Below are 15,026 nucleotides of genomic sequence, written 5' to 3'. Positions count from 1 at the left end.
TCCACCCACTCTATGAAAACGAAAAATCACCCTGTCCTGCCATGCAAATACGCATTGCTGTGTCAATTTGAGTTCTGCGTTACTATAGCAACAACAACAGAAAGCACTACAAAGCTGTACAGAGAACAAGTTTCTCTCCTTTTCTTTCATCCCGACGCGCCTCAGATCATTACAGGGCATTAGCATAGAGATGGAGAGATGCACCACAGAGGGGGGAGAAAAAAGGAGAGAGTGGGGAGGGGGCTCATCTTGGGAACAGCTTGCCTGCTTTTGCAACAGTGACCTCCAAATCACAATTTAAAAACATCAGAAAATCACCTGAATGTTTAACGTAGGGAAAAAGAAAAAACAGCTGGTCTATTTCTAGATTACGGTGTGTCCCTTTTTGTTTTTTTCCTCCTGGCTCTCCCTCCCATGCAATTCCAGTCCTCCTTCCTGCCACTTGGCACCCAACCGGCTTTATCAAAACCACATGCCCGCTAAGGTTGCGGCGCAGGGTTGTCGCAACTCCGACTATGTAACTTCTGCTCAGTTTGATCGTTTATGGTTCGGAGTGGCAGAGGCAGCTGGAGGGAAAGTGCGTCCAAACCTGCGCACACACTCACGCTGTCACGGACAGGATGTGGCGAATTTACACCAAAAGTTCAAGTTTCTTTCTCCACTGTGGTTTCACTTCTAGTTTATTCCTCACAACTCAGCACCACGCTTTTGTAATCAGTGCTTGAGACATAAAAACAGATTTGTTGGCAGGGTTTTAAATAATGTGTGTGTCACTTTTTGTTTGTGCCTGCTCGCATGAGATAGTCCTCCTCTCCTCTTAAAGGTGTAGGATGCATCCAGTATGTTCTTTCATGTTATTTTGCATGTGTGTGCGTGTGCACGTGCTTGCGTGTGTGTGTCCTTTGAAGTGGTCTTATCTTTATCAGCATTCCTCTCCCATGACAGGAGGGATGGAGGGAAGCAGGGGGGGTGGTGGTGGTGGTTGTCCGGAGAGGGACCAGAGGCGGCCGAGCGGAGGCCCAGTTAGCACCGAGGTGCAGGAGCAGGTGGAGGTATGGATCCTGAATATTGAAAAGCTGCACCGAGGGCTCGATATTTACTCCCATGGCAGCTGCATTGAAAGGCGTTGTTGGAGATGGGTTAAGCGCCTGTTCGATACCACAGACCTGACTAAAGGAAGGTTGTAACGAGCTCTTTAAAAGGTGCACTATGGAGTTTTTATGGGAAGAAATTTTAATCAGAGGAGAAAGATCTTCATTGACTGTTTTTTTTTATGCCTAAACAAACTCCTTTTGTTTTCATGACTAAATAAACTGAATAAACAAACTAACCTTAAAGGACAACACAATTTCATACTGTTTTACTTTGTTTATATTTGGCGGACCTTATTTTCTTCTGAGAACTGTGAACTCTACTACAAAACTACATGTAGCAGACATGAATGTGATTCCAATGGAAAACAAGTACTTAATATATCAACTAGAAAAGCTATTTATTGTAGTATTGGGTGTAGTGCTAGCATCTGGTATCACTGCAGGAATGTCTAATAGAGCAATGGTTCTTTCTGTCTTCCTGATACTAAATTAAGTGAATAGATAATGAGGCAGATAATAAGTTTCTACTCTGGAAGAAGAAATTAATAGTCATCCTGGCATTTAGCTATAATTTGTCGTATCTGATCATCGCACTATCCTCATATCACTTAATATGTGCCCCTGATTGGTATCGTGACATTTTCATGGTGTAATGATGTTAAATGCCTCGCCTTGCCTGCGTTATTAACACATATAACCTTATTTGACTTTCTTACATTGAGTTAGCTCACTGACAAATGCACACTGACAGTGTGAATAATTACCAAAGCAGGCGCAAGCTACTTCATGCAATGAAACGACTCAATCTGGATAGATTGTCTTTAGGGCTTTCATTGTTTCATTGAAAACCTTCCGGCTTCCATTGCATAATGTTCAGGATATGTAAATACAGTATATTTACTTTAGGGACTTGTGCCAAGTTGATTTAGCATATTATGCTGTAGTGTGCATAAATCATGAAGCCAAATAGCACCTAAATGCATAGAGAAGGCAGGAAAATCCCTGTTCGAAATCATGTCATGAGTAAAATCTCTCCTCTTCTTTTTTCTTCCTCTTCTTCTTCAACTCCAAACATTTTTTTATAATAACATCACACCATCTGGTGCATTTTGCTTTTCTTTGCTTTAGGCACAGTTTGAGTTGCATGTATACAAAGAATAAATAATACCCTTAACTTTAACACATCTCAGCTCCACCAAACCAGAAAAAGAGTTGTATAGAAAATATTTAATAACTCTGAAGAACTCCAAAGCCGTTTTTGAAGTATGCGAAGACAAACATCTAGTGTGTCGTTATGTTCTGTCCCACCCACATGTTTATCCACCCACATAGTGGTACTGTCAGCCTGGGCTGCACCAGATTCCTCTTCATCCTCTTCTCTCTCCTTAGGGTGTTCAGTTGGCTTTGACGCACCAACTAGCACGAAGGAAAGTCGCTGGTTTCATCCCCAGTGTGGATGGCAGTGCACAGGCTTCAAAGGAGACAGTTTGTGTAAATGAATTGAAATGTCCTCTGCCATGGCAAGGCACTAAGTCTCCCCCTTCTTCAGCGTGCAGTGATCTGCAGCTAATGCTTTTCTTGAGCTTCCTTTGAATTTATTTTCATGATAGATCAAGTATTCGGTCTAAAAGATGTAAGAAAGTAGTGAAAGGGGTCCTCACAGGTCTTTTTTTTTATTTTATCAGACCAACAGTTTAAAACTCAAAGATATTCAGTGTACTGTCAATGAAGACTAGGAGAACCAGAAAATAGCTAATAATCAGCTTTAGATCTACAGGACTGGTGTAAATACTGAGAGTACAGCGAAGTACCAGGAGATTGAAGCTTAATTTAAGAGTAAGCAAATGTGAGGTTGGTAGCAGCACTCTAGTGAGGCAACTGTTCCCTGGTGTGCCCTGATGATACTGTGGGAGACGGATAATGCTAACGAAGACTCATCCTTTATACATATCTGGCCATTTTGTTTCATATCTCGATGTGAAATGCTGTTTGTAAACAGGCCACGTTTGAAGGCAGTTTTAAAGCCATCAAGCTTGCCGATTCTGTTTTCTGCTCTCCCTTTTTAACTCTTTCTCTCTTTGCCTTTAATATTTTCTCGCCCTTGTGCTGTCTCTCTGTTGTGTTCACTTATTTGTGGTCTGTCTCCTATTCTGTGTCTGTTTCTGTCTTTCTCTCTCTCTCTCTCTGTCTCTCTCCCTCTCCCTTTCTCTTTCTCTGGGGATGCGGATGAAAACCAAGCCTGTTTTATTTTTTCTTCAGAGGGCGCTGAATATTTCAGTTTTGCATTTTCTCTCCCTTTTTTTGTGCTCCCTCTTTTTTTTCCAGGCCCCTTTGATGTGTCTGTGGATTCGTTATCATTCCGTTTGGATGAGCTCACAGACGCAGATGCACACACACACACACACACGCACTCTCACTCTCTGTCTTTTTATACTAGAGACCAGAGGCATCCACATGCAAGCATGCATTCTAGTCTGTTTGTCAGTCTTTTCCATGCGCTGCTCCACCCACATCACAGCCCATACAATTCTTAAATACTCTGCTTACATGAAAAGAATATTTGCATAAGCAATTACAGTCCTTTCTCTGTGCATTAACTTTAATGTGTACTCTTGTATTAACTGTACGTGTATGTAAATGTTTATATACACTAGCTTCCTTGTGTTTGTATATGGAGCATGTGGTGCACGCACAGGCGGCACGTGGCATCATGTGGTTAGGGGCAGTCCGGAAAACGCCGGCATCCCTGCACCCCTCCTGTCTGCCAGGCGGCTGGATGGCGGAAGCTCTTTCACCCTTTCGAGCACAAACACTCCTCTCTCCTCGCCTCCCTCTCTCTTCCTCCCCTTTAAACAGCCGTTTAGGAACGAGGGATGAGAGGACTTCCTCTTTAGAGAAGGCACATCTTTAATTTGAGCCTCCTCTCCTTCCACTTTTCTGACCAGAGATCCATTTAAAGCCAACGGGCCGCCCTGGTGCTGGCACCCCTCTCCTTCCTTACCCTCTCTGTTTTCTCCCTGCCAGGCCTCCCTGATTCGTTTTTTTTTTCCCCCTCTGTCCTCTCATCTCACCCTCATTGCTCTGTTATTGATGGTGACACGCTGTCTACAGCTCTAGTGACCACACACACACAGAGAAACACACACACAGAGTTATTCTAAGAGGAATCACCGAAGCTGCCATGTGCTCACCTGCTCTCCTCGGCTTGAGAGCATAATATGTTTCAGTCTGTCACACACTTGAAGTTAGGTGCAGTGAATTTTTTCGGTGTATCCTCAGAGGTATAGGCCCAGCAGCCAGCTCCGACTTAGTCATAGTGCATTCCTTGAGTAGGGTTGTCAGTCACACACAGTTTGGTACTGTGGCTCTTGAACAAAGGCCCATATATACGCACGTGCGCACCGCCCCACACACACACACACAAACACACACATAGACACACTCAAGCAAGACAGACACCCAGTGCATTTCTGCTCTGCCTTGGAAGTTTAAAAAACTTGCTATTTCTGTGACATCCTCTTTTCCGTCCTCTCTCTTTTCCTCTGTCTTTCTTTTTTCCATCTTCGTCTCTCCACATATCCTTTGTGTCTGTCTGAGCCCGGAAGGCAGTCATGCAACGAGACTGATTAATAATTACAGAGTACACAAAATTGGGAGAGAGGAGAAAAAAAAACAATTTCTTTGTCGTTTGATGTCCGACATGAGAGAGACCAAAATTACAAAGAGACAGAGCACTATAAAGAGGAGCGAAAGCTTGCACATTCCTGTTTCAATCCTCTGCTCCTGTTCTTTGCTTTTTTTTTATTGCCTGCTTTTCATTTAGCTGTTTTTATCTCCTCTGTCTTTCTCTGTTTCTGTTTTTTCATTCATTGCTCTATCTTTATAAACCCTTAGAGTTGTTGCTTTGATTATGGGAAGTGATTAATCACTCAACAAAAATGCAAACTTTGTGGATGTGTGTGTGCCTGCAACCACTATAGTTATACGCGATTGTAGAACCACCTGTTATTTTTGATGCTTTTTCCTTTACTGTTGGCTATTTTAACACAGATTAGAAACTGTATAATTCAGACACTGAATGTATTGTTTACATTTGAAATTGGTTTGGCCTCAAAAGAAGAATAAAACTTCCATTTAGTCAATATCCAAAATGTTGTAAGACGGGGGGACAATAAAGTGCAAGTAAATAAGCGCAAGTGATCCTAAATCATTATTACACCACAGTAGTGCAATTGGACTCTTAATTATTTTGGGAAGCTGTCCCTACTGTAGTACAGCCCCAATTTGGAAATGACGCTGTGTAAAACGTAAATAAAAACAAATTGCAGTCATTTGCATCTCCAAGCCCTTGTAGTAATATCCTTTATACAATCGTGTGTTTCACAAAGTTGTGAGCATCACGCCATCGTTGCTTGTAATAGTGCCAATTTCAAACGGTTAGCTTCGGCTTATTAGTGGAACTTTTGTACAGTTGAAACTGAAACAGGAAGCTGTTCCTGTTTAAAGGAGGCCGATTGTACTTTTTCATTTTCCTTTCCTTCGGTGTTTTTCTTCTGTTCTTGTGCATGTAAAAGATCTTGAAAGTTAAGAAGGTCAAAGTCTGCACCAACAGAAGCTCCTCTCTCCCACAGAAAACACCACTCCTGAAACACCTCATCAGTAGTCCCGCCTTTAATTCTGTGAATTTGTGACATCACATTACATAACCAAGTCACAAATGAATGCCTAGCTGCTAGTTTGGCATGTAAGAACTGATCTAGCACAGCTGCTCTGTAGTTGTCAGCGGTGCTGGCTCAGCCAACTGGTTTAAACGTTATTGAACTGTATATACTTTATATTATACAGCATATTTTTTGTCTTACAGGTGTGTATTTTTATGCACATGTTCATTATGTTACCTTCTGTGCTTTCATAACTGTGTTAGTGGACCGTATCCTTTATGAATTGTAATACACACTCACACACACTTGTCAGTCTTACTGCTTGAAATGTGTGGAGCATCTTAGTCCTCCCCCACCACCCACTGTCTGCCTGTTGTAATGTTGTAATAGTTATACTTCTAATTGGTTTTAAGTCAGAAATCCTTTCTTCGTACTGCTTGTCTGTCCACAGGGAATAATTATCCATACAATGTGAGTTAATTTACAAATGAGCAGAAGCAACACAGTGCCGCGCACACACAGTAAGTACACCACGAACTGTGAAAAAATCATGTAGAGCCAGCCATGTTCTCTCCCTAACATTGTCATGTTTGTGCATTAATCAGAAGAAGGGTCTTGGAAGGTTTCAAGAGCTTCTGTAGTGAACTGTAAGTTTGCAGTTGTGTCTTTGCTGCCAAGAAAAATTTCTTCACTTTGTGCTGAAGTTTGGAGTTGAACAGTTGCACATCAGAGTTTCTGTTCAGTTCATTCACCTTTTTCAGGGAGGTTCACCCATGACATTATTACCATAAAACACTCATGAATATCAGGGACAGGAGAGCAAAAAGATCATTTTTCTTAAAGGGATTTTTGTATGATTTTGTGATTCAGAGCAGTAAAAATGGCCTGTGTTTGTTTGTGCTTGGCCTAAAAACATGCATTTTTAATCTAACAACCAGAGTTTCGTAAAGTTATCCTCAATGTAGCTCCCAGTGGGGCATTTTTTAAAAATATTTAAGTATTTATCATAAGACATTCATTGTACTTGACTTTAGTTATGGTGCAAATATGTATTAAATTATTCTAACATATACTGTATATTCAGACTATAATGTATGAGCATGTGATGTATGTGTAAACATACACATTTAATTATCATTAATTTAAGGGGAATTATTCTGCTCTTTTTCAGCCCTGTACTGTAATTTTATTCTGGGACTCCACAAGAGTAGTTTTGCATGATTCAGTTTAAAAAAAACCTTATTTATCATATACAGATTGTCATGCAGCCCCTCAGTTCATCCTCTATCCGAAACACTACATTTTAGCTCCCGGCTCCCCCACTTTCTTCTGATTGGACAAACTTCTGAAAGCCTGCCTAGGGATAGCACCTTGGATCAGATAGCAATATGAGGCACTGTATTTGATGAGGGCAGGCCTCACTGATTTAATGTATAAAAACACAGCTTCATAACTGTATTCACTGATTTTTGGTGAAACTGGATCATATTTTATGGCAAAAATAACTTTGGTTATATACAAAGTTCCCTGATGGGCAGATAGCTTTGCTTCTTTGTTAGCTGGTTAGCTCAGTTGGCAGCCACAGATAGCAGCTCTATTATACCTCTTTCACACTGCACTAATAAAACCCCTTTATATCTGGCTTTTGTCTTCAAAAGCTCCAACTCCAAACAGCTCTAATGGAAACACAACACCCAAATGGACTCACTAGTTTTTGCCCCTTGTCAGACGCGATACCATGACGCACATTGAAGTTAAGGCAGCTGGTTTGTTTATACTTTTCCATCCTACTCTTTTCTAGCAGCATTTGCAGATTGTTCAGTAAAGTAAAAGATATTTCTTAAAATAGTAACCACTGTTACACTGTCAGTGGCTTCTGTGTCACTACCCGAGCCTTGTCAGTTGTCGGTACTGCTTATGTGCAACTCTCAACAGAGATGAAAAAGAAGCGAGATGCCTCACTCTTCAGCAGCTTCCGTTATCTTCTCCGGGAAATTAATGATGTGCCTAATTCATTATTATTAAGACTGTTTTTCAGGTGTAGTTGTGATGACGAATGTGACACACAAGAAAAGACACAGAAAGGCAAACTCAGTTTTAGCAATGGGAAAGGAGTCACTTGCCTATTTTCAGCAGGTTTATCCACATTATGGTGTGAATGTGGTATTTGCTTGCTGTTTCTGCTCCCATCGGAGCTCAGAGCACCAGGGAACTTGTCAGTGTAATATTTCCCTTATTTTTGATTTGATTTCGGCAACATGTTCTCTTCAAGAAAGGTCATGTAATGTAGCCTGCGAGCTTCTAACTCTCTAAATCCAATATGAATATCATATAAAGAACAGTTGGAGCTAATTAAATGAATGTGATGTGAGCACATGTTGATGTGATAGATCATAGCCAAGTCTGGGTACAAGTCAAAAACAAATCATGTCATTATGCGTGCCTGCAATTTGCTCATCAGTTATGAAAAAAGAAGCTAATATGATCTAATTTGTTAGATATTTATTGATGCTTATTAATGCAGCATTTTTGGATGTGATCGCTCTATGACCATAAATTTCAATGTGCAGATTCTCAGGTGGTTTACAGAAATAACACCTCCGCACTCTTCCTTCACTCCCAGCTCTGTCGTTACCCTCTTTCCATCCAGCCCGACACACACACTCCTGTCCCCACACACCCTCCGTGGGTGAGGCTTGACAGCTGCTTGGTATTGCTGCATGTGATGTTGTGGCTGGGCCTCTCCGCTGGGCGCTGACAGCACTCAGTATGAGGCTGTCCCTCTTAGTGTGCCTGTCAATCCACTCAGCCTGCAACTCCATGACCTGACATTTGCCAGCGATGGCAGCAGTGAAGCTGGATGGAAGACACACACACACACACACACACGTGCACACAAATGTATTCCAGCTGATGGATACAGTAGAATTGTATATTACTGCATCACGCTACTCTTCCTCCATCGCATTACATTTAATAATTAAAAATGTCAGACACAATCAACTAGAAAGTGGCATTTCATTTATTCCATTGGCAGATTCTTTTTAATAATCACAAACAAGAACCTGTTTTTATTTTTGAAGTAGCAATTTTTTTTTGGTGTGACTACTGTTTAAAAAGTTCTATAAGAATAAAATTTACTCGAAGCATTTTGGATTTCTGGTCTGGATAATGCGTTTCTATGGCTTCATATATTTATTTCTTTGTGTGTGTGTTTGATTTGAAGGGAGATGGAGAGCCAGCTGGACAGAGCCAGGGAAAGTCAAAGGCAGCAGATCCAGCAGGCAGATACGGCACTGGAGCAGTTCAAGAAACAGGTGGAGCTTAGCTCTGAGAAGACCTATGCTGACATGAAACTCCAGGTCTGATACTCACAAACACACCCTCACACACACACAAATGTGCATAAAAACATGGCAACAAATGTACAGTGTATTTTTGACAGAAAGCGGTATCCATGGACACATGTATGCATAGTGTTCAAGATGCACAATAATATAGCAGGTCATCTGTATTCGTCGATAGAGGCTGTAAAATGAAATGTTGGAAGCAGACAGAGGTGGAAGAGCGAGAGCCTTTTGTCCACTAGTTCATCGATCGAAAATTTCAGATATCAGCAAAAATCCAACATTGTGCATCCCTACATACTGTGCATTCTGATAGTTATACATGTACTGTGTGCATTTACACAGACACACGTGCACTCTTACCCTCTTGCATGTTTGCAAGGAGTGAGCCGGTTGACAGGCAGCAGCAAGGACAATGCAAACACACACACTGAGACACATCCTGACCACAGATGCAACATGGCGCCACGCTGGCTGCACTTGAATTCCTCCGTATGTCTTTTTCTATCTGTCTCTGTCCTCCCCGTCACTTCCCCCCTCAGCTGCTCCTATACTGGAAAATCTATAAGTGAGAACCAAGAACATCATCATCCCGAGGCCATATTCACTCATTAAGTCGTTCCAAATGAATGAAATGATTTACAACGCTCATTAAACAGGTGCATTCGTCTCACTGCTACCACGCGTTGACCTTGCTTCCTCTCAGTGGGCGTGATGTGGGATGGATGGGTTTTTTGAGTGAAACGGCCTCGCATCAAGCGCAGTAAGCAGCCAGACTAATTAGTACGTCAGGCCAGCCTCGCGATCAGCACTCGGCACCGCGTGGGTTGCTGCTTATTGGGAGTGTTCTTCGATCGATCGAAGAAAACTTCTGATGCTGTCTTACAAGTCAGTTTGGCTATAGGCGTTTTTGTTAAGCATTTGTGGCTATAATGTGTGTGTGTGTGTGTGTGTGTGTGTGTGTGTGTGTGTGCACGCGCCTTATTGACGAGGAAACGCAGAGTGTGGTCCTGAATGTTTTAAAGGGCCGCGTGTTCAGTGAGATTAGCACGTTTTAGTCGCTGATTAGTGAAGTTTTTCGGCTAATCTGAGTGACACGCGTGGTGTAAGGAAACAAGTTTGTGTGGGAGTCAAATTTATGCACGGGTGTTTGTGGGCACACAGAGCAACCTCTGTTCCCTCAGACTGAATTTAAAAATGTTTTTCGTGTTTACAAAAGAGATAAATTGTGCTGCCGCTTGCATCTGAACCCTAAAGACAGCAGAGACAGCACCCAAAAGACTGAGATGTCCTTTCAAGATGCCATTCAAGCGAAAAAAACACTATATTCCAAGACGCTTGAACCCTTAAGCGAAAGCACACCATCTACCAGAAAAGTAGCTTTTCTTTGGATTGGAGGTGCTACACTGAATGTTGTTTGATTTTTGTACCAGCAGACGAAGAACTTTGGTTTGTGTTCAGTGTGCCTGCTTGAATCAAGGCTACATGTGTTGTGTCTTTTTTAACCAGGATGGGAAGTGATGTCTTCTTTACTAGGTGCTTGGAAAATTGTCTGTGTTGCTGTATTTCCCCTCTTCTTCCTCCCACTCTTCTCATCCTTCCGCCTCATGCTCGTTCCTTCTTTTCCCATTGAGCCCCTGGCATCCCAATCTCCAATCTGACTTTATCCTCAGCCCACATCAAAGCCACAAGAGAGAGGGAGCAGTCTCTTCTGCATCCCTGTCATCCTCTTTCCCTCTTTCCCTCTTTCCCTCTCCCCAACCCGCTTGTGCATCGCTCCATCACGTCCTCCTGCTAAGGCTTTAATGTTGCAGAAAGTACTTCAAAAGAAGTTTTTTTTTCATTTATTTTTTTTTACTCTTTTTTTTTTACTCTTTTTTCTCCATCCATCCATCTTTCCCCTCCATCATCTTCTCCCTCTCTCTATGTCTGCGGATGGTGTTATATCTAAATGGATTATCTGCATCGCTCTCTTCCTCTCTCTGTCTTTCTCTCGTTTTTAAAATCAGCATCCCACTTTTAGGCTGCACTTAAAGGAAGGAGTCTGCCCTATTTTGGTTCGGGAAAAAAAGACACACCATACGGAATCAAATCTCTGCTGCGTGCACAGTTCAAAGGAGGCTTCAGCATTTTAAATGGATTAATCAAAACACATTTAGCATTTCCTGAGCGTTAACACACAGCATAGCCCAGATACAGAGGCGTTTCAGTAAATTACATTTCCAATTGTTTTGATTATCGTCACCTGAACAGAAAATATGAAAAGTGCTAGGCTGCAAGGAAGTTGAGTGATGATAAATAAGGTAAATATTGTCAAATCCCTTTTTTTTTCCAGAAAAACACAAAGTCCTCAAAGAGGACCTGTGACTTAATTAATCTTAACTGCGTCTCTTTCACTTGAGTCCTCGAGTTGCACTGATTTTCTTGCACCTGCGAATATTGATATGAACCCCTGGTATTACATATTTAATGTTAATTATAATATAATACTTTGATGAATAGGTTTGCTCTTTATAACACTAACATAACAATGAGATCGCACATAATATGATGAACATACAGTATTTCTTCCCGCTGGCAATTAATTAATTGCAGATTAAAAGGAAAATGTTTTAGCAGCGTGTAATGTTGCAAATTGCATGTATAACATTTGTTGCACTTGTGTTGTGATTATGCATGCATCGACCAGAACTAATGGAAAACAATATTGAGCAGAAATTTATGTCCAGCCTTCTGAAGTACAAGATCTTGAGTAGGACATTATGTGTGGGTTTTCAGCAACATAAATTTATTCCAGATTTTCAGTCTGAAGATATTTTGTAACATGTTGTACATATTTGACTTTTGGATTATTTTCAGTCAATCAAATAATATTAAACTTATGTGTTGTTTTATCTTCTGTTGCCTCAAGATGGAGAAGGTAGAGGAGGACCTGATCCGCTCCAAGTCCCTCAGGCAGAACCAGGCCAAAGAGTTTTCCCAGCAGCTTGATGCACTCAGACAGAAATATGAGCAGCAGGTCTGTATGAGTCTGTAATAAGCTGTTCAGACCTGGTATCAACATGTGTCCTGAGCGATCCGATCACCAAGTACAGGTGTGAACACCCCCAAGACGCGTTGAGGACGCATTTGAGATCCGAGCTCTCACATCACATTTGGAGGTGGGCTGGGCTGTAGATGACCGCACTCTATGTAAGCAGCACATTTTTGTGAAAACGCTGTCTGCTTCAACTAACCATTGAAATTGTTACTGCGATATCCCCAGACTCCCTTACAAATCACATGATTTTAAGAGTTGTTGCGTGAGGTGAAACTTAACAAACTTTGCAGAAGAGCTACAGCAAATTCAAAATCATTCAAACCTTCCAGTAAAATTTGGCATTAAACCTAATAAATTAAGTTGTTTCTGTCCTTGTAAAAAGTGTCAGTTTGTCGCAGCACTGCTGGACCAAAGTAAGTACTAAAGTGCAACTTACCTCCCAACAGCTGTTTGAACTGATAATGAAGAAGACAACATTTTATTAATGGTACGCATGTCAAATTTTACAAACACAGTATACAGTAACCAATACTGGCTACTTCTTTAACACCTGTTGAGAAAGTTCCCAGACTCCCTTAAAAAATCAATTGATCTTCGTTGAGTTATGAAAAACTTTTTAAACTTTGTGAAACACTGTGTAGAACACATTCTTAACTATTCTTTTCTGCAAACATTAAACTTAAAGATATTTCTTTCTTTGAGTGTTTATCCATTTGTTCCAGTGATATATTTGCATATAGAGCATGGAATTGAGAGCCGATCACAAGTGGTCAGTCAAGACACACGTGGAGATGCATGTTAATGCCAGGTGTAAACTGACGGACTTAAAGCTGTCCACTCGTGATCGAATCACTCAGAACGCATGTTGATACCAAATGTGTACAGCCTCTAACTCTCTGTACTTTATGTAATCTACCTGTATCTGCATGCATTTTTTGCCCATGATGTTGCCAGGAGAAAACATCTCCTCTTGCCTCCATCATCATCAACATCATCATCACATTGTTATCTTTTCTCTATTATCAGTGAACACTTGGCGCGCTGGAGCCAGCCAAGGGGACTGACACCCATCTGAAATAGTCTTGTTATTCCTCCCCATCTGTTCCACATGATTAATTTCTCATGATAAGAGACACGCTTTAGATTAAGCTCGGATTGCAGCTCAATAAATATGTTAAACGTTGCCAATTGAAAACTAATGCAATCTGCAAAGCAGACGCACTGCCCCATTATCATCCCATCTCTGTCACTCTTCTTCGATTAGGCGTCTAGAAACCATTTTAACAACTCATTGAAATCTGGCCTGCTGATAGGAAGACAACTCTTATAGAGCATTGGATTCAATTAACCACAGAAATGGATATTATCAGAGGCAGCCAGTCTCATTGTAGGAGGCAGGGCACTCACAGGCAAACTTAAACAATGTGATTGAATATTGCCTGCCCTGCATCGCACCAAATTGGACCATGCAATAAGAGAAATTTGCATTCATATATCCCTGGATAGCCATGAAATAATAATTAACTCAAGCAATGTCTTAGATCTGACCAGAATTTTTATTTAAAACATTAAAACAATAAACCAACAGAGTGTGAAGAAACAGCATTGTTGACATTATGTCAAAGACGTCTATGTACTGTAGGAGATGTCTACTGAAGTTACCATGCTAAGGGCTCTCGGGCCAGTGGCTCCACAGCTAACAAAACCATGAGCTTATTGATTGTAATGCTAGCAAAACAGTACTGTAGCTGTTGTGGGTTGTTCTGATGATATGCTGCCACCCATGTTTTTGGTTTTACCTTCGAATCCTGGCCATATTCTACAAACTACACCTTTATTTCCTCCTTTTGAGAAAAGAGTGTACAGCACTGCAGTACATTTCCCATCTGTATCCAAACAACATGATGCATGACTCAACCTGATGGTTAATAAGCATGCTAACACTCTTTTCCAGGCCAGATTGAGTTGACACAGCGTTTAATTTGCTGTAGATGGTGATAAGTGGAGGATAAAAGGCCAGTGTTATTTCCAAGGAGTGGAGAAATGGCCCTCCGTTATTGATTTGCTCCGTGGCTGAACACTTGTGTTGGTAATTATAATGGCGTTCATGGAAAAAAAATCTGATTTAAATAACATTTATTCATATTATTCATTATATTGAAGAAAAAAATATCCACCAGAAACAAGTTTAACTGGGGAAAGTGGGAAATGCACCTTTTTAATTCTTGCTGCAAGGGCATATAGTCATAGAAAGCAGACATTTAAACCGTTAAACATGTTGTATGTGTATCCAAAAGACATTTTCATCCCCCTATTATTATCCAGTAACTGTAAGAATTTATCAGTGTTTCGAGTGCCAATGATAGTATGTTGTTCTGAGGAATCATCAATTCCATTTCATGTGAAAAACAGGTAAGTAATCAAAGCAATGCAGAAAATATTCAAGTGATGATTATGATCTACTGCTACAGAGAGTGGGGGTGCAGTTGACAGATGACGCAAACTACATAGGGTTAGCAGCACATCAGGAAGGCTTTTGTCTTGAAGATTAAACCACATAAAGACGAAGGGCCTGTCTTCGCGATCATGTTGATATGAGCGCTGGTGACAATAGCTACACAGTTAGAAGGGTGGAGGGGAAAAAAAGAGAGGGGATGTGTCTGTATGCACATGGAGACGTGTGATTATTCATGAGTTACTGTGTCGTTTTACATTCTCTATTCTGTGTTTACGCGCACACCCAAGGGTGATCACAAGTACTTTGCGTGTCAGCATGCATGTATGCCTCCACTCCAGAGAGATTGGTGTCACAAGATTGCAGGGGTCAAGTTTGTCCATTCAGATGCTCACAAAAGAGCATTCGCCCAAGGGCAGCTTCAATGAG

At 41.2% G+C, this 15,026-nt stretch overlaps 1 protein-coding gene across 3 annotated transcripts in view; it reads left to right on the top strand.

The window, feature by feature from the left end:
- cep112 (centrosomal protein 112) overlaps window positions 1-15,026 on the top strand; it is a 107,832-nt gene that overhangs the window by 37,009 nt on the left and 55,797 nt on the right. For all 3 annotated transcript variants that reach the window (XM_073494576.1, XM_073494573.1, XM_073494575.1), the window contains 2 exons: window positions 8,982-9,117; window positions 12,014-12,121. In XM_073494576.1, coding sequence (XP_073350677.1) covers window positions 8,982-9,117; window positions 12,014-12,121 — 244 coding nt within the window. The remainder of the gene's footprint in view (window positions 1-8,981; window positions 9,118-12,013; window positions 12,122-15,026) is intronic.

This window comes from Pagrus major, chromosome 23 (assembly GCF_040436345.1).
Source record: "Pagrus major chromosome 23, Pma_NU_1.0".
NCBI lineage: Eukaryota > Metazoa > Chordata > Actinopteri > Spariformes > Sparidae > Pagrus > Pagrus major.
Note: the sequence above shows the minus strand (reverse complement) of the source record. Positions and strands in the feature narration are given on the sequence as shown.